This window comes from Pterocles gutturalis, unplaced genomic scaffold (genome assembly GCF_000699245.1).
Source record: "Pterocles gutturalis isolate BGI_N339 unplaced genomic scaffold, ASM69924v1 scaffold49622, whole genome shotgun sequence".
Classification (NCBI taxonomy): domain Eukaryota; kingdom Metazoa; phylum Chordata; class Aves; order Pterocliformes; family Pteroclidae; genus Pterocles; species Pterocles gutturalis.
In genome coordinates, this window is record NW_010109570.1 from 26,629 (window position 1) to 47,804 (window position 21,176).

Below are 21,176 nucleotides of genomic sequence, written 5' to 3' on the forward strand. Positions count from 1 at the left end.
TTTGAATTCTGTCCTTCAGTGTACTTGCAGACATTCAAATATCACACGCCACTTTACCATGCATACGCTCTATTCTCCCATCTGGTCATTTAGGTTAACTAAAACACTGAGCAGCTCTAAATGCTGCATGAGCTCCTGCAGCACCTTCATTTTTACAGTGAATCCCTAAATAACTATTTTGCATGTAAGGACTTCCGAACAGCTTCTTACCCACTCACAGCAGTTTCATCTTGACCATCTATCTCTAATCTCTTTACGAGAATGCCCATGCATAAGAGTGCCAAAGAGCCTAACTCAAACCAAGACACACGGCACATGCTGCTTCTCATACGCCAAAAAAGCTTGCTACCCTCTTGCAAGGAAAACAGGTTGGTCTGACATTACCTGCCCTTGACACATCTCCCTGCTGACTCGCTGCTTTCCAGGCACTTACAAGCAATTGGGTGGAGACAGCAGACCAGAAGAAAAGGTAGAGCCAGGAGGAATCAAAGGTGATTATAGGAAGCCTAAATCGTTGTGTGAACAGGTGATAAGAAGATTCAAAAAGGTGCTCCGAGAGACAATTGTGAGTGATGCTCATAGGAGCCGCATTTGGAGCACTGGGAGACTTGGTACAAGAAGACCGCAAGAGCCAGTAGAGGAGACTGATGCTGATAATCATACATTATAGAAGGGTGATTCAATACTCTTCGGGGGAATTAAGACATATGGCCTTCAAGCATATTTGAGACAACAGTGAAGGGAAGTTTCATATGTTGCAGGGGCTTTTTTGTTTGGTTTTGTGTGAGACACTGTATTTTTTTCTTCCTTTTTTTTTTTTTTTTTTTTTTTTAATTCCTTGCCTCTTTCTTTTTTTTTTTCCTTTTTTTTTTTTTTTTTTTTTTTTTAACATCCTGGCTACTGCAATTTTTTGTTTAAAACATCAGATGTAAAAAAACCCCCAAAACCAAAAAAGCCAAACACAAAACAAAGCCAGAGAAGAACATATTGATCCAAATGTGTCAGAAAACTGCACTCCCCAAGATGCATTTAATTCCTCTCAGGAAGGCATACAACAGATGTATTACAACACAAACTCATAACCTTCCTTTTTCTTGCTTAACACAAGTCAATATCAAATATTTCATTTTTTGATGAAGGTTCTCAACTGTTGCAAAAGCTCCAAGATAGATTTAGAATTAACACGAAGCTATGTTGTTAGCCCAAGTCTTTCCAGACCCACCCTCAAGTGGCTCCACATGCACAGAAACTAGCATTAAAATATTTACTTGGTTAGTTTAATAGGATTTTTCTTTTATTTATATTCTTTATTTATTTTGTTAATGGTCTAAATTGAACTTTATGTAAATAGCACACCCTAACCTCCCTATAAAACAATTATTTGTCATGAATTAAAAAAAAAAAAAACTGATAAAATGCTAAGCATCACAAGAAAGTTCTCACACACATATTTTCACTATCTCTAAGCAATGCAATTACAACAATCTCCATAGCACTGGGACACTAAGTGCCAGAAAACATAAGACAAATTGTGCTTAGAAATATTTTTGCATTTGAAAAAGTACCTACTTTTGAAGTACTTATCACCATCATGTAGAGAAAGGTAGATTAAAGCGTTAATTGCTTACTGAAAGGCGGTTACACCTCAACTTGAAGTTTCCTGTGTCAAAGTCCAGCTTCCATGGATTCTAAAGGACTGGATAAGATCCTAAACTCTCTGGAGATCTCCTTTCCACCATGGGCAATGCCTATGGCTTGCACTGAGACCCTGTATGCCAAACTTCATACATGTCTACATTTCCTTTACAACCACGTATGACAGAGGCATCCGGGACTTTTTCCTTACAACAGGATGTCTTTTGGTGGGGATACAACTTGAAACTGTACCTGCTTTACATAAATCCTAAATTAGCTCAGTAGCTACCTCTGTAGCACAGGCAAAACTTTTGACCATAAAAGTAAACAAAACCAAATCCCTGCTACAAACTGGCCATAAATTAAAGGATTATAAAAAGAAGGAAAAAGTATATCAGAAGTGGATTTAATATAGCCTTTTTCTCCCTAGTAACTGCATTAAACAAACAATTGTCTAAAAATCCCGTTATATTATCAAGCTAATCTACTCCAACTTCTGGAAACAGAACACTAGTTGAAAGACATTCAGAAAATGGAATCCCTATTCTAGGGTTTTGACAGAATTTCAAGATGAAATCAATGTCCTTCATGAATTTTATGGATTCTGGCCACCAAGAAATAGGTTTTAGAAGATGAGGGGCATGCATAAGGAAGTACTGGGAAGATACTGGTTTCCACACAAAGCAAGACGACAGCAGAGTTGACTAAGCTTGTGAGGAACACCAGAACATTTTCCGAGTTTTAGGACAAAAAGTTACATACTTAAGATGACTTCTGGAACAGCACTGGTGGAGACCGTGGCATTGCGAAGCCCTTGTCAGACAGCCTGTCTATATTGTCTACTGTCCAAAAAAGAGAAGAGTACACTTATGGAGATAAGGCTTTTTTACTCTGCACTACGCTAAGTGCCTTCTCAAGAGAATAAGCCACTTCAAATTTCTACATCTTAGTTTCTTCATTTGTAATGTGAATATAATAATCCACACCCAATTTTGCAGAAGAGTTTTACAGTGCAAAATAATACGGCTAAACAAAATGTTTCTTCAGCAAGACAATACCTTACACTGCCAGACTATGCTGTTTCTCTGACGTAACCCTATACTTTCACTCTCCTTCCCCTTGTCAGGTTTGACTATCTGCTGACCACTACACAGGCTGCTCCTGACCAGCAGCAGTGTGTGCTGGCTGCAGCCAGAACCACAGCGGGGGTGGGTGTTTCAAGGGATAGCACAAGCAGCGGTGCACAGGGAAGGAAGATGCAGGATGAAGTCCCACCAGGCAGCCCCACAGCAGCCAGTGCACCGTCAGGGAGAGCAGGAGAAGGCAGGCTTAGCGCTGAGGGACATGCCATGAAACAGATCTGTAGCAAATCAGGACTTGTGTTTTCACTGACTTCCCTTTATTAGTGGATAACGATAGGAATGCTGGCAGCGCTTGACAGCAACAGTCCTACTACTGTTGGTGCTGTAGGAAACGCTCTGCTGAGCCTCCCCCACAGCTGCCTTAACTGGAATAGCAATCAGCCTAATAGAGCTTGATAACCATCATCCCACCAAGGAAGGGAAAAAGGTACGGTGGTGCTGGAAATATTCTCTGCCATTTGAGAAAGGCTTCCTGTCAGTTGCTGCTCTCTGCAGAAGTGTATGTTTAAACACACTACCTAGAAGACCGCTATTTTTAGTACAGTGGTGCACTTCAAAGCATTTCCTGCTCAGAAAGTCACACCAAAAGCAAAAGGAGAAAACGTAACAGCTCTGCTGCCTCCCAGCACCCCCATCTCCCTCGCAGAGGCCATCCCACTGCTGCTCCGCTGCAGTTTCCAGAGAAACTACACACTTCAGTGACTAATTACTTAAAAATACAACATTCCTCGGGGAAGAGAAGTTTTAAATAAACCTGCAAAATAGGTAACACAAGCACGTGGCTAATTTTTACATACGGGAGGAAGAAGGGCGGGGGGGCAGGACGCAGAAGGATGGAAGAATTTAGCACAAGAATCTGTGTTCTAGCCTTATACTAAATAGTTCCAGCTTTGATCTAAATTTAGGCAATGAGCACTTCCTGTGGGAGACTGTCTTCCAAAGCTGAAGAGTTTTTGATGCTAAATATTTTCAGTGATTTTATAATTGGGGTAAAGTGGTTATTTGTTTAAAGGCCTGGCCTTCAGCTAGATGAACGCTTACCTTATTTTATATTCCCCACCATTTCCTCTCCTACTCCACGTTGAACTTCTGTTTATTCAGCTCCAGGTTTCACTGCATTTTAAGTAGGTTTTAAAACCCTACCTATAACCAAGGGGAGCAACAAAAGCCCTTCTGTCATCATCCAGCAGCCTTCCATCACAGCTGTGGAATTGGCTTCCCCGTACCCTGGCACTGAGAAAGCCTCAGCACTCCAGCCCTTACCACTTTATCACAACTCCTGCACTGCTTTGTGGTCTACTGAACAGCCTCAAGTCCTGGACCTTGCTGTACCTTCGGTTCCCTCTCTCCTGGGAGATAATATCCATCTTCAAATTTTAAGAAAAGGCAATACATCCATAGTCCGTACTCCAGCCCCTTCAAATCCCTCCCCTGACCTCAGAAACATGAAGCCTAAAAATAAAAAATGAAGAGACTATTCACTTCACAAAGTTCATAATTCTGGGGACTGATTTTCAAATGCTTGAGACTAGCAACGCTTGTGGACAATGAAGTCTCTTTCTTTACAGTTAGCCTTACATGTTTGCATTTAGGATGAGATGCAACGTGCCTATCTTTAGTCATGAAAAAGTAAGGCAGCTAGTTTAAACCACCTCTCTAGGCTATCACTAGTCAATGGGAACACCACTGGACAGTAGCTCACCTTCCCTATTTTAGACACACATTAGCCTAGATAGCTAACTAGACTAGATAGCTCTGAAGGCCATGATTCTGATTACTTAGGTGGACATAATTTTTTTAATTACTGATTTCTACATTCTTGTCCTGTATCAAATACTGAGGACTCTGCCTTCAATTCAGTATTATCTGAGATAATGCCATTGACTTCAACGTGTAGAATCTGAACTAGGAACTGAAATCTATTAGATTCTTTTACTATTGTTTATTCTTGCCAGTTTAGCCCTGAATTTCTTGATATCCATGTTTTTCTAGCCTAACAATGTGTAAATTCTCATGGAGAATCCGAGTCCTCCCTCTAAAGGCACTACAATATAGCAACTGTATTCAGAACTAAACTAACATCCAGGCTTGAGGATTAATCCCTGTAGAAATTAGTGTAATTTGGCTCAGTTTCCCCCTAAAGCATGGGAAGGACTGAAAAACCACAATTGGTCCTACACAGTGGCAATAGCTGTCAAATTCTGTTGAAACAGAAGTGAAGTAACCTTAGGAGACATTTGGGTAACTGAGATTTTAACAATGCTGCATCCACACTGTAGTGGCATGTTTAGCCTCTACATTTTGTGGTTATAACCACTGTTGAAAGAACTGTCTACTGGTTAGAGACTGCCAAAAGGGCAAAGGAAAAAAAAAAACCAAACAAACAGTGCTGTGACTTAGGGCTAAGAGAATGTTGCCTATCCCTCCACAGCCTCAAAATACAATCTAGAAAATATTAAAAATAACGTATCTATATACAGACAGTAATAAAAATATTTACAAAAATAAACAAGTTCATACCCAGTCAGCACATTAAACATATACAATATTTTAAAAGTGAAGGATATGGCTGTGAATGAGAGTCACAAACATTTGCACAGTGTACAATCTGATCATGATTTACAAACCAAGGCTTCAAGCACAGGGCACTGCCTAGGGATTAACGATCAGCTCAAGAGTTGATACTGTAGGACAAAGCTAAGGATCGTTAACTCCAGCTAGTTATAAACTCCCTAGAAAATGCCTCATACCAAAACTGATATCGTAATTGCCTGTTTTATAAATAAAATAAACAGTGATATTGAAGCAGCAAATTGCTTTTGCTGCATCCCTTTTTCTTGCAGACTTCTGAAAACTGGAGCATTCTGGGTGATGTAAACCTGGTGCTTTTTAAAAAAGAATTCTGCATGAAGGCCAGTGAAATAACACTTTTCAGCATAGATCCTAACAACATACAGTTTTGAGCATCACAGCAACAAGCAATCTTGCACAAAGAAATTCTGAATGCAAAATTTAATGCAGATAACCTTTTACAAGGAGACACAATCTATGCACTGAACAATTAATCATCCATAGGAACTTGGGGTTGAATACAAACTTTTTAAGTAAAAAACAAAACAAAACAAAGAAACAACCAAAAAACTGGCACAGAAACAAGGGAAGTCAATTTGCCTTGGTTTTAATTTGCAGCTTAAGGCACAAAGAGCAGTAATGCAAAGTTGGTATCAGTTTCTTCAAACAGCTCCTGTCCCTGAGCATGAACCTGCTGTACACGAGAGAAGTGTAGCTGCTACGCTGGGCTAGGTCAAGAGCCCGTCTAGCCCACAGCAGTTCAACAACAGCCTATGGGAAGAGCTGTCAAGAAGTTAGCGTTAACCAACAGGTACAAGTATTTTCTCTTTGTCAGACTACTAGCTGGGAAAGGTTCCTCAGCTTTCGGTCCCTGCATTATGCATCTCCTGCCAGGCAGAGTCTGTTCTTTTTGACAGAGTGATGAACACAACTTAGTTAACACCAACTGGAAAACTGAGTGAAGACTGGATTTCACAAGACAGGTAACAGCCCCTTGAAGTGTCAATAAAGTACTCTTAGAGGAAGCCTGGAAAAAATTAAGATGGCAGGACATCTCCTTTACACGTAATGCAAAGATTTGCTTACCTGTTCATTAGGCTCAAAGCTTATCTCTTCTTTTTCTGCTCTCATAGGTATTAACTTTGTGCTACCGGAAGGGTCTGTCTTACTGTCCAGCCGCTCCAGTTTTGGGGGTATGTCTGGTAAACCAATATCTTTAGTATCATCTTTATCTAGCAAGTAGCGAAGTAGTGCATTATTATTCTTCTTAGGACTCGCTGGCTCCTGTTTAACAGTCACCTCTGAACCAGGAGCTGTGCTACTGGACTCCTGGGTCAGTTCTTTGCCCGTGGCCTCTGCTGTGAGCTTGGCCAAATCTACAGGAGAACTACTGTCCTGCAATAGTCTGTGCAAAATTTTATGCTTCTCCTTGAGCGAGGTTCCATGTGCTGAACCAGACCCAGGCAACCCCCCTGTGGAGTCCTTGCTAACGTCTCCCACGGTACTGGACAAAGGTGAAGGCTCCATCTGATCCGATTTGGTGGTCAGCAATTGTAAGAGCTTTGTCTGGCTTTTTCCATCGTGCAGTTTATTCTGTCCATCAGGTCTCTCGCCACTGACAACCGGTGGCATGTTGCTATCGCTACTGTCTTTCTGTTCTCCTGAATGGCAGCTGCTCTCTGCTTGTCCAGTTGTACCTTCTGTTTGCTCCCCATATAGTCCAAAGCAGTCCTTAGAGTCCAGGCTTCCCATCTTGCTTAGCTGGGGAGGATTCATGTTCACAGGGGAATTCTGTAAATTTCCCATTTTCAGGTCAGGTGAAGCCAGCGATGATCCTAGAGAAACACCGTGGCCCTCGCTGAGGGCCTGAAGTGCGTTGAGGGAACTGTTGGTGTAGTTATGGCTATTTCCTGTGCTGCTGCAGACTCCCACGGGTGAATGCAAGCTTCCTGCAGGGGAGAACTGACTGGGTGGGATGCGAGGACTTCCTGCCACTCCAGGGCTCACACGATGCCTTGGGGAAAGCATAGAGTTTGGCTGCCCTGGGTTCATGCCGGGGCTGCTTTGTGAGGGGCTATTCATTTTTAGTGCATAGTTACTACCCTGAGGAGCGGATGCTTGTATGCTTGACACATGGTTCATTCCCCCTGAACCACCAAACCTGCCTGTTGGCATGCCCATTTGTTCCTTTGGGCCATTTATGGCAAAATTTATATTGCTACTGATGGTCATATCCTGACCTGGGTTCCCACTGCACATGGCCTGATGGGCAGGGCTGCTGGAGCTAATTGGGTTCAGTATCTTCCCCATTCCTTGTCCAGTCAAATCCTGATTCATTCCACAGATGTTCTGCTCTCTATATGCCAAGGGGAAGAAAAACAACCCATTAGCTAAAATGACAGTGGCCAACTTGCAATTACATTACAGGAAAAGAAGCAAAACCCCAAACCTCGCTCTAAAATAACACAACAAACCTACAATTAAAAACAAATTGACAATTTGACAAAAATGATATGCAACTCTCAACATGTATGGGTTTTCATTACTTCATTAACAAATCAGAGAAAGAGAGGAAAAACAAAATTATACTTAATTTAAATGCAGTCGTTAGAAATGCAGATAGGTTACAATTTCAGACTCTCTCCCTTTAATGTATACCTTTACCCTACAATTCTGCAATAGATAACTTACAGAACTGAGAGAAATCTCATCTGAACATATGGATCAAACAAATGCATGTTTTACAAGGCAGCCGTGGACAGCTGCTTGCTGGAGTTTTGAATTTCTATGAGTTAGCCCCAACACAAGCCTGGAGCGGGCTATTTGCCCACCAAGTTCATAGCGAAAGTTGAAAAAGTCACATTTCTACACTGCCAGAGTATTTTGATACTGCTCCAAAACAGCATGTGAGCCAAAAGAACTACTGGATACTGCTTCAGAATGGGAACAGTCTGTTAGCCATCCACTCCTGCACAGACATTTAGGAAAAGAGGAGAAGAAAGGAAAAAAAAAACCACACACAGGAGCTGAAACTCGTATTTTACAGATGTAGGCCATAAGATGGAGGAAACAGGAGAGAGAGACAGACACACAGAGAAAAAGCTCTTGTGAAAGCACCTGGAGATCACTTCTCTTTTCCTCAGTAGATTTTAATTAGTTTATGGGAAGATGTGATAGGCTTTTTACTCCTGAGAAAAATCAAATCAACTCTCGACTTCCAAAACCAAATACTAATGAAACATTCCTAGTATGTATTTTTGACGAGATGAAAACCATTCCTACTCGCACAGGATAAGTGCGGATAAACTTTCGTATTTTGCTAAAGTACAAGAAGAGAAACAACTGAAGCACACAGAGTAGTGAAGAAGCAAAGGTGAACAACGGTAACTATAAAAAGAGGTGGATTTTTAAAACCTTATTACAAACACAATAGTACCAGTGTTCTGCTAAAAAAGGCAAGAATATTTGCAAGTGCCATTTTTAACTTAATGGTGCTTTTTTAAATTTAAAATTTAGCACTTCATTAAATACCAAGTATATTCAGCAATCCAAAGAAAACAAACTTCAGACAGCTTTTGGTCAGGTCAATTTCCAAATCTATAATCTCTGTAAAATGGTTTCAGATTTAATTATGTTTAGAGCTGTTTTCTTCCTCTCAAAAATGTGATACTGTGGGTACAGGGAAACAGCATTGTAACAATCAGCAAATAAAACATGAAACAAAATCTGACACAAATATACCAGGACATGCAATGACTCAATTAAAATTTTTCATTGAAGTTCTGAGGTCAGCGAATACTTACCCTTGACTTTTACATATTATTGCCTGGGCCTTTTTTTTTTTTAAAAAAAACCTATTAGTGGTAGCATTTCTCAGGATTGGACATGTGAAAGCCACTACTCCAAGCCCAGAAAAGACAAGGAATGAAGAGAGACATGGAGTTAAAATACGCGGTTTTGTCTAAAATGCAGTTCTAATAATCACAACATCTTCTTTAAAGATGACGCAGGCCCAACATAAGACTGCCTGTGAACTACAGGAATTTAATCCTTCAAAGGTTTCTAGATTTAATTTTATTTGGAAAGTTTAGTGTGTCTACTATGCAAAATACAGGAAATTAAAATACTGAAATTAAGAACACGAGATTAAAGGAAATTCTGTATGTTTAATGGAAGATCTTGATGTAAAAACCCATCATAACCCTTGTAATCCTGAAATAATCTTACAGTCTTTTCCTGCTGTAAGGATTGATTTCAAAAAATTATTTTGGTTTCATGCTATCTGTTCTAGGTCAACTGAACATCGATCAGCCTTAAATGATCTATTTGCTTTGTCAACTTTGTACTTTCCCTGTCTCTCTGCAGAGTATGGATATAATAAACGGGTCAGGATTACCTGTGAAGCATATGCAAGGAGATTACAAGCTGAGGTTCACTAGTCGTCTGAGAACGGATGAGCTTGCTCTTCGTTTGGGCAGAAACAATAGTGCCATCAGACAAGGAAAACCGATAAACAGGACTAAATGCTAGTCCCTGCCTCAGCACTGCAAGCAAGCAAAATAACAGAATTAAATTAATGAGAAACCATAGCCCAGGTAGCTTAGTTGCTCAACATCTGATGATCTCAATCCATCAGCACTGATACCACAGACGCTGTGTTAATTAAAAAAAAAAAAAGAAAAAGAAAAATTTTGAAAATAAATAGATGACATGCATGTAAAAAAAAGGATCCCCCATACCGTACAGTGATCAAACGAAAACCTGTAAGGAGTGACAGCAATAGAAGGACAGATACTGTGAAATACATAGTATTTCAGGAGTGGACCAAGAAGTCCTTGATGCCTATTTCACTTTTCAACAAGTGTGTGACTAACTCCTTTTGTTCCTCATACATTTTTTCATCCCTATCATCTACATCATGATGATTAATATAAATGCCCTTAGGTTCTAGATCATCTGTTTCCATTAGCCTGTATCTTTTTCTCCTTATTGCCTGCTTAAATTATCTTGTAGCAGTTACTCTCACTACTTCTTTAATTTAAAAAGTACATAAATCTTTTACATGGGAACAACTAGAAATAAGAACTGGAACAAGAAATTATTACTTTTAAAAGAACAAATACAAAAATATACAGCTCAAACAAATTACAAATATAATTACGTAAACCAAAATTGGGGCTGTGCTATCCTTCCCCAGTGTCAGAGATAATTGCATTTCAGGTTTGGGTTATACTTCACTGCACATATTCTGCAGCCCTCAAGTTGTTCAGTGTAAATCTGAACTTCAACAAATTCAATTCTCTAAGTTCTGTAGACCCCTGTGACATTTCTTTAACTAAAAATGAAAATCACGTTATGGAAAAGCAAATCTCCAAACCTTTACTCTACTGTTCACTCTTTGCCATCAATGAAATAAGTCTGATCATTTTTCAACTCCTACTCCAAAAGCTATTACATTAGGATTGCAGATATGTCAGGAGGGAAGTACTGAACTTCAGCATTTTTCATATAATTGTTTAGGGAAAAAATAGGAATAAAGTCCTACAGATACTTATAATTTCCTATTTTTTATACATATATATTTTCTGTGTTTTTTAAAAAAATTAATAGTATAATTGCATCTTAATTTCATTGCTTGTCTTTTAATATTTCCTGTTGTAATGAAATGACATGGTTTTCTGAGTGTGGCTTTATTAAATAGTCCACTCTACAGAGTGACCAGATTTTCAGTCTTGCAAGACTGGTTATTATTGCTTTCCTTCCCTGTCCCCCCCACTGTCATATATTGTTCTGCAAGGATTTCAAGTATTATTTAGGCAGTGAGAAAACAGGAAGCACAATTTAAACAACCAGAAGGGGTTTTTCAGAGTAAAAATGTAAAGAAAAACAAGAACCTACAACTGTGAAACAATACAAAGCAAAATTTCACTGTTAGGTATGTCATTGTTTCAGTTTAACCTTTGGGCACCAGAAGGTCCGAAGCTCTTAACTTTAGCATATAACACTTCAGGAAATTCCAGTACTCAATGCCAACAGGATACAAGTGAAATCTCTACTTAAATCATTTTCCAAACTAATTCTTTAAGCAAACAAGAATGTTTCCGTATTCCTCTTGAGGAAATGCTATTTTTCTGACTGTGGCCAATAAAAACTTACTATATATTTTGCACTTTATACTGAGAGTTAATTCAAAAGCTTAGTAGTTTTATTGTTTATCAAGCTAACACTGATTTTTTTTCCCCTCACTGTAACACTGAGTTATATGTAGGAGACTGTTAATTTCTTTGCTTCTACTGTCAAACTATAGCGACCCAAAAAAATGCAAGAGGTTCCTCAGTCAAATGCAAAGATGGTACCGCTGAAGCTATGCCTCGTTTTTCTTCTCCATGCTACCAGCCACTATTTCAGCCATTATTCCTCTCCAGTGCTGGATCCTCTGCAGCAAAGCAATTCCCGAGGTTTTTTCTCCTCCTCTTATCGCTTACTCTCTTCATTTCCACAAGAAGTCCAGAGCCCCCTCGTTTAAACCAACTCTATGCTTTATACAACAATTCTAAGCCTTTCCTTCAAAATGATACAGTGTAAACTCCAAAACACCAATATTTTTATCACTTCACAGATAGAGGGGACTCAAACCTTAGCTCTGAACGTAGGAGCTGCTAATTTGGTCAGGAATAATTTGAAGAGGACTGAAGTAACAAGTGGCTGGATGACATAACAGAAACTCCTAAATCACCTTTGGCACAGACAGGTCCTTACATGAAACCGCTCTCTACACCCCATACTATAATTTTAACTGCATACTAACTTCTTCAACTCTGTCTAAAATCACAGCATAAGGCTGTGAACTTTTATCCCTCCTACTGCATATACCCCAAAAGCTGTTCTATAAAATATCATGGTATTTCTGTGCCCCCACATTCCCAACATGAAAACTGAAGGTTTAATGAAAGCAAAACACATCAAAAAATAGTTAACTGATGTCACATGACTAAAGGGATTTTTTTGTATATTTGGTGGAATAATTTGAGATTCCAGTTACAATTCCATTTTCACGCAGCATGCTAGTTGTTTAATGACCATGGCAACTGCTTGTTACAGGCCAGGTGTAAACCCTGTTCTACAAATGTGAACCTAAATAATGACGCTCCTGCACTGGAAATGTTCTAGCTATTCCCCCTTGGTTTTGAAATAACTTTCCTGTGGACTATAAAGGGTTATTTGTTTTTAGCAATTTGTATCTTTGTGACTACAACTAGGAGTACCAGGGTTTTATGAAAATAAAAATCTCCACTCAGTCACTACCACAGAAACCTAACGGGGAACCTTTCACAGTGCAGTACTCTCCTACATCTTACCTACCATCATCTTGACGGAGTAGATGTGGTTGTGGTATATCCTATAGCACTTATCAGCTAGATACAGCACAACAATGTAGGTTTCCAGATGGCACAAGTGCTGCATCTTTGATAACTCACACTGAGTGTTTCTCACAGAAAATGTGACAGTAAAAGTCCATTTTTGTAGAGAAAAGCAATACAGGTCAATGAACTGCAATTTGTGAGCTGAGGTTCTTAAGAATAATGGGTAGTGAATGTTTTGGTGGGGAACACGCAAGGGTCTTTCTTTCTAAAATGATTGCAACAATTTAAAGGACCCTCCAATATGGCACAGTTAAAACAAGCAGGCTAAAAATAACAGGGAGAACGGTGCAAAACCTCTCTAGAGAGAGCCATCAGCATGTTAGGCAAATCAGCTTGTTCCACGCAAACATAACAAAGAGAACACAACCAACAGATACAAATGTCAAACAGTTTAAATATAGAAAGTGCTAAAAATATGAAACCTAACCTTCCTGGTGATGCCTCTTGGCAAAAGATACTTCTCCTTCGTGCTGCGAGTGGAACCTCTGAATGCATCTTCTCACCAAATCCTCCCAGCCAGGTTTCATAGCTGCTCGCATGGTACTTGTGTCCAGTGAAGTTATTTTGCCTGATATTAGATGAAACATTTGTTAAAGCAATTTCCTCCTGGGGGATGGGGTGGGGGGAGGGGGGGGGCATTAAAATCTCCTGTTTCACAATACCTTGTAGATCCTGGCGAGTAGTAAAGCTCTCTGATGAAGGAAGAAGTGGTCTTTCCTTCACTGGAGCTCTTCTTGCGACACAAATCAAGCAAGACTGCAAATCTTAGAGAAAAATGCTACTTCAGTAATTTGTACAGAAGAGGAAGATTTTGTTTCCACAAAGAATTCAGAATTATTTTAAAAACTTCCTTAAACCTTTTTGGAACAAAATAATAGATTTTGTACCAATAAATAAAAGGATAGATAGTGGTTTTACATCTTCATTATTTCCTACAGCATTAAACAACACAGGAGAGGTGGGTTTGTTTTCTGTTTTAGAAACACCACAGCCCATAATTATTGGCACGTGTTTATGCATATACCTGGAGCAGCTCAACCACTAAGGAGACAAGTAATAAAAAATAATATACTGCATGCACAGAGAGCACATTTCTTCAACACTGGCCATTTTGTACCTTCAAAGCCACATTTCTTTAACATGCCTCAAATGCTTGCTGTCCCTGAGAAAGCACCTTCATAATAAGACATTTTTACTTATCTGAATACTTAAAATACAATCTGAGGAAATTTACCTGCTGAAGTAGTAAATGGTAAAGGAAATGGTGAACCACAATTGTCTGCAAATTCTAAGAACTCAAAAAAATGCTCATTGAAACACCCAGTAATCTACATTCTTCTTACAACTGCAGTGATATAAAACTAGGCTCTCTCTTTAAGGTAAGCAGAGTTTCTCTCAATTTCAGTTATATTGGTTTAACACAGGTACATGCAAGTGTATACACTCATAATCCAAGATGAAACTACACTTCTACAGTTAAAAGAAAAAGAAAAAAACTTATAATTTTTTCCATTTTTCGGGATTTAAAAGCCCCTTTATCAACTGTACCGAAACTGCTGTCACACAACAGTACGGGAAGAGAAAATACTGAAAGCAGTAATTACCTTCACCGTCCTCCTTGAAGGAATTTGGTTGAGAAACAGCAAAGCACTGCATAGTTTCATATTTTTGATGTGCTTCCTGGTTATCATGGCCTTCTTCAGAATCAGCAAGAGGTTTTACCAGCATCCGACAATTAAAGGTATGGCTATTACGCCTAGGAGTGTCACCAGACCAAGATCCCCCGTTTACTGAGCAAAGCAAAGATCATTTAGTGAGATAAATCTGGTAGCAGTAATTTCTGCTGCTTATCCACAGGAAACTCAGCAAGATGCTTTGCAAACTGGTTGGGAAACAATCTCATTTAACAGCAACACCACTCTATTTTTAATATTAGAGCCCAAACCAGCACATAACAAGGTAGTTTATAAAATTAGCACTGCTAATTTGTTCAGCTATCACATTTTTTTTCAAGTGACTCATAACAGCATAGTAGAATAGCAAGATCAAAGTCTAAATATTGGTTCATCTAAAAGTTATACAGCACAGTGAAAAGCCTACTGGGTAGATAAAGTTAATTTATGTGCCTGGAAGAAATAAGGCAATATGTAGGATCTGTACATTGAATTTAAAAGTGATTAATACAAAAGAGATAGCAGCATTGTATAAAAATCTGTGTCCAGTTTAGAAATAGAAAGAAAATAAACTAATAGGTATTTATAAAAACAGGAAGCAATGCCATGGGGAATATTTTGAAACACAAAGTCTCAGCTACAACGGGAAAGACTGGAGGGATGACCTGAGTGCAGTGACGGAAAAAACTAAAGTCTACCACTGTGCTTAAGACAAGTACAAAAGGGAATAAAATACTGAGATGCACAAATATAGGTACTGGACACCAGTTAGAGCAAATGAATATAATATCACATTAGGAAATAGCAGAGTCATATTTAAAATACTCTTCACTTGCCCTCTCCAGTCATAAAGTGCAACAAAGGCAACAATCTATGGGGTTTAGCCATTTACATTTTTGATTCTTCAGGGGTTTATAAGTAAAGGCATAAAATGATAAAGTGAATTGCATAATACTTTTTAAACTGCCGTGAGTAAATGAGGTGCCCAGTATTGACTTTCTCTCTCTTTTCACCACCCAATGACATTAAAACCAATATTGTCAGGAATCTAAAAATGGCTGCAACAACAAAAACAGGTTTTGAAAGATAAGGGTAGATACTGGTAAGTCTAAAAACACTGAAATAAAAATTCTAGCATAAGGAGTTATCTGATTTTTCTTTTATATTCCCCCTTTCTTGGGTCATTCTCAGAATAACCAGCCTAGACAGAGAATTAACAGAGCTCACACAACTAATTCTGTCAGATTCATTCTGGAGATCCATCAAAAATATCAGCTAACTTGAGTTACTAAGAGTAATTTTAACAAAGAAGAATCTGAAAGAGTGGAGGATGCTTTTGAGAATAGTATTAATCATTTATACAGCCTATATATACATTAAAAATACATAGACTGTATACGAGGAAACTGTAAGTAGTAGAAGGACATTAACTTAAGTTAATGAAACACTGATTTACGAAACCAAAGTCAAATAAGTAATGGTATGAGGAGAAGATACATACCTAAAGATTTTGGCAGCAGGATTTTGACAAATTCATTGTGGTCCCCTACATGCAGGATGCTATATATGCTTGTGTTCATCAGCTCTTCTTGGTTGTACCTTAGGTACTGTGTCACATTCTCAGAAACAAACACAACGTTACCTTCTGGGTTCACAACAAAGAAGAACCCATCTAGGGCCTAAAGGGGAAAAAAAAAAAAGCAGAGAGAGAAAGAGAGAGAAACACAATAGAAAACAATCAGATTAACAACAAGATATCCATAAAAATATTTTCTTCAGCAGATACAGCTGAACCTTTCTGCACCCATCCCAGTTCTTCTATTCTTGTCTAGCAAAGGACACATTTCAGACTGAGTATCTAATCTTTCTTACAACAAGCCAGTGTAAAAGAACAGAAAGGCGCACCCCTTGCAAAGTAATGAAACCCACACATGAAAACAAACCACCACCATGCCGCTCCAAACAAACAAACAAACAAACATACATCATGGAAGAGGTTGCTACCTATCTGCCTGCCTATGAAGTTGGAAACCTGGACCAGAAGCTGGTTCTGCTAAACCTAGAGCCTGGTAACTCCTCTATGCAGCACAGGGAGACTGATCCCAGGAAACCGTCATAAAATGTGCTGGCATAAGGCAAAGAAAACACCAGCAGAAAGAGAAAGGCTCTGTCCATGTCCCCAGAAATGCATCTTCATAGAGGTGAGGCCCCATGCAGCCAGGAACATGAGGGGTTAAAAGCAGAGAAGGGCAAAGGAAGCTGAGAGCAGGCAGTGAGCAGCCAGGATGGTGCAGCTTTAGTCCCTACTCCCAGAATTGCTTTTGGTTTTTTTATTTGACACCAGTTTAATTCAGTCCACACACAATCCAGGGAACAGGAACCAGACTTTCACCTCTTCAACTCAGCTCCATGGTATTCCAAAGGACTTAAAGGTTCTGCAAGGAAGTGTCTAAATCAGTCACTTCTGCGGATTGGTTTCCGCCTGATCTCCTGTGACAGTGACAACCTAGCTGTAGCATTCTTTCCAAGATATCTGCTGTATGTTATCTGAAGCCTAAGCCAAAAACTACGTCACTTCTACCTGATGAGGATAAAGCAAAAATTTGTGTATCAGTAAGAACTTCTCATGGAAACTTTATTTTCCTTAAGATGCAAGCATGATTGTGCATGGCAGAAGTATTTCAGAACACAACTCTCCAGCACATGTCATATGAGCAGATAAGGAGGGATACATTTAAGCTTAAAGCACCAAAGCTTTTGGTCTAGGCATTCAATCAACAATTAACCCCTACAGACTTCTGAAGCTTTGCCTGATTTATTCACTTCTCTAAGGATTGGTGGGAAATCACTAGAACAGTTGTTAGTTATTGTAACCTAACAAGTTACAAAAACAAGTTCATCATGGGTTAATTAAAAGAAGAATGGATCCATACTAAACCTGAACTCATCTCACTGCTAAACAGTCTAACAAGGAGGAGCTGCCATAGCAAGTGTGGCATTTTTTATATGACCAAACTTATATACAACTTGTGTGTTGGTCTTTGCAGGCAGTTCTCGAGTCCTAAGGCTACAAGTACATATTAAAAATATTGTACGCTACTGAGCATTAGCAAATCCGGACAGTACAAAAGAAGGCTAAGGAAGGATCTTGTGTCTTCACCCACCTAGCAGAAGGCTAAAGAGAAGACAGAGCCAGGCTGTCTTCAGAGCTTCAAAAGGAAAGGACGAGACACAACAGACACGTTGCAAGACAGGAAACTTCATGGAGATACAAGAAAAAAAAAAAAGGAATTCACCATGAAGGTGGGCAGGGGAAGAGGCTGCCCAAAGAGGCTCTGAGATCTCCTTTCCCAGAGATAGTAAAACCTCAGCTGCACTTGGACCTGAGTCAGACCTGCTCCCGGTGGAAGATGGGACCACACAAGCTCCAGAGGCCCTTCCTGAACTATCTTAATGATTCTGCTAAAGGGGAGGGATGTGAAAGCACAACACACAAGCAGAGTGGCTAAGCTAATGGCTGCCAAATGCTTTGTCTGTTCTATTTTTAAATGACAAAATAATAGAACTCACAAAGGTATATACTTTTCCTGACTGCCTCTAAATTAAGATAAACTAGGAATTTTTTTCTTTTGTTGTCACAAATTCTAATCTCTGACTTTGTTTCTTATCATTGCCGCCTTTTTGTTTCTGATCATTCCTGGCTCCTCTTGTTAAATCACTTTCATTGGAGAGCCCCCTCCTTTCCATGTGCTTTTCTAACAATCTTGACATTTTCCTACATTTAGTTTAACTAACAATGATTTACAAGATTTAATTAATTGAGGCTCTAATACAATTTTCTATCAGCATCTCTGCTATGGATTAGTGTCTTAGACTGCATTTCATCACTGCTTGAAGCCAATGTGAGCATGATGTCTTTGGTTTAGTCCTCTCTACACCATGACAGCTCCCTGTACTGTCTGAGGATATGAAGAGCTAGGCCAGGGAACTGAGTTGCCTGAAAATTAATGCAAGAAAAAAAATAGATGCTAGCCGCATCAGTCCCCTGAACTGGCCCACCACGAAACCACCTGACATTTAGAGCTGGCAGAGGGGTGTGAGTTTGGCTGAACCACTCTGCTTGGCAGTGGTCCACGCTTACATCAATTCAAAGGGATTGCAAACCAAAGCCATAGCAGATGCTTATCGGAGTCCTAAGGAGAAAACTTTCAAATGTGGAGATGGCAAGCAAGAAATCATGAGAGTTAGTGGCATCCCACAATAATCTTCAGTTTTCCCTACCATCTCCTACTACAGCAACTTCTTTGGCAAGGAAGGGCTCTGTGCTGTTTCCTCACAGCTGCTTCCTGGGCTGACCTCAAAAGTGGTCATCTGAACCTAGAGCAACACAGGGCCTTATATGCTACTCTCCCATTTCTTTCTTTTCTGTTAATGACATAACTTTGTAGGTAAGCATCAGGCTTTTAAGCAAGTTAATGCGCCAAGCCACTTAAACCTTTTAGAAGCTTCCACTTTTGCAATAATTTCTTAATTCTGTGCCCAGATGTATGCCACCACTATAAACAACTAGAACAGTGACAAAGGCGAGCACACTCTTCTTCAGAGCTATTGGTACAATGGGGGAACAAATAACAGGCAACATGCTGGAGGAAAAAACAAAAGAACAGATATTATTTTAGACAATATACTGGAATGGAAAATAAATTTGTGTTCTTGAGCTGCTGTCATCTCTCTCTTGACTATTTATCTACCCTCTCTTCCTATCTACATTCTGCTTTAACCACAAAACATGTTAAAATATTCCTCAGAGGCAGCTGCATGATGAATTTTACTTGCTCTCTTCAGCTGGAAACACTCACTATTTTGAGGATTCTTCAGTATTATTCTTTAATAAAAACAGACAATTCAATTTCTAAACAAAATCAACTAATAAACTGTTCATCAGTATTGCCATTTTTATTATTATTTGACAATGGAAGAGGGTAAGTTTTTGAAGAGGTTGTATAAAGGGGTTCTGTAAAGATGAAATAATTGCATTTGCTTAAGCAGATAAAGACACAAAGAAAGTATCGGTAGTCTTTTCACAGCAAACGCCTAGCAACTTTCAGTCCTTTTACGTTTCTTTGTGCAAAAGGGCCACGGTTTATTAATTTAGTTCCACAATCTTTCATTGCAATAGTTTTAATGTGAAGGAAAACAAAATTAAATGGAATAACAGAATAGATGGGTGATTTTTACATGTCATGTTTGCTGCAATAGCCAATCATGCAACATAATGTGAAAAAAAAATAATCTTATCCTTATGTTCCCTCTGATTAAACCAGGTCCTTACAATTAAATTAACAGGAAATTAAAGATAAATTTTAACATAGCAATGCAAGAGATGGATGTTTAACCTTGTCTGATAGCAAAAAGAACAATATTAAATTCAGTGAGAACATATAATAGATATAAATTAAATAAATTAATTTGTTACCCTCAATTTTCAAAGAATAAAATTTTCACTCCAACCTGCCTCATCTTCCTTATGTTTAGTACTATGATGTTGGAGCCTTTATTTCATATGTAGTATAGAAAACTATATTTTCATCTAACAAATAATGAAAAATAATGCAAATACTTAAAACTGTTGTAACGTGCATCTTGTTCCTGCAACATTCAGAAACAAGGAATAATTATGCTTCTGCCAAAGCTGGTTCCTCCTGTAGCTTGATTCAGAGTTTGTCTTGTTTTATCTAAAGTGACATTTATTCATCCATACAGATAAAGCCCACAGTCAGCCCACAGGAACGAACAGTTTGCAAGTGAGCTTAAGCAGATAAAGCAGTAGTGCCAAAGGACAGTAGCACATGACATTAGGATCCCAGACAACATACCTACCCACCTTTACTATTAAAACATTTAGAAGCTAGGTTTTAACCACGCAGCCTTTTGGCACTCCAGAATACAACAGCTAAAATCAGACACAAATCTTAACTGAACAAACTGAAAGACACAAGCTCTCCTAGATTACTTTCACATTCTAGAGGGAGGAGTCACGCTGTAAGTGCCTGAAGTGATAAATCACTAAAACAGAATAGCAATGGCATGCAATTTTAGAGAAAGTGTTAGTCACGTGTATACTATGTAAGTCAATGTTTAGGTACAACAGGTCTTCCAAATCTGTTGTGGTTTAGAACAAATAAAACAGGCACATGCAGACACACAAGACTTCCTACCAACTGAAGCCCCTGAAGTTGTCTGTGTTACAAAGCAGCTGAATTATCTCTTTCTCTGCTTCTCACCCCTCAAAGTTAAAGAGAGTTTCATCACTGAATCCAACAGAAATATGCTGCCTGCTCCTAAATGACATAATCCTAAGTAGCCAGGATGGTTTGTCTCTCTTGACCATTCTTTTACAGTGACCTCCGACTGCACTTTTTCATTTCATTACACTGCTCTTCATCCTAGGGGGAGAAGAACTGACTTAAATAAAGGAATTTTGTGCTCTTCACCTCAAGCATCATTGGTCCAAGTGCATCCTTGTCGATGACACTCTGACCCGTAGATGATACATCTGCTTTTTGCACTTCATCTTCATTAGCTGCTGCTGCTTTTTCTGCAATAAAGAAAACTATGTATTAAATGACAGAGCAATGCTCTTTAAGTGATACAGTAGGAGCCCACAGACTATTCAGACCAGCTATGAAACAGTTACAGTGCAACAATACTGAAAATGAGATTAAATAGTC

At 39.0% G+C, this 21,176-nt stretch overlaps 1 protein-coding gene across 1 annotated transcript in view; it reads right to left on the reverse strand.

The window, feature by feature from the left end:
- NCOA2 (nuclear receptor coactivator 2) overlaps window positions 1-21,043 on the reverse strand; it is a gene marked incomplete at both ends in the record, with an annotated part of 47,661 nt that extends 26,618 nt beyond the window's left edge. Inside the window, 7 exon segments of the mRNA XM_010073014.1 lie at window positions 6,435-7,704; window positions 9,745-9,892; window positions 13,200-13,340; window positions 13,435-13,536; window positions 14,377-14,562; window positions 15,947-16,124; window positions 20,940-21,043. Coding sequence (XP_010071316.1) covers window positions 6,435-7,704; window positions 9,745-9,892; window positions 13,200-13,340; window positions 13,435-13,536; window positions 14,377-14,562; window positions 15,947-16,124; window positions 20,940-21,043 — 2,129 coding nt within the window.
- Window positions 21,044-21,176: the final 133 nt, after the last annotated feature.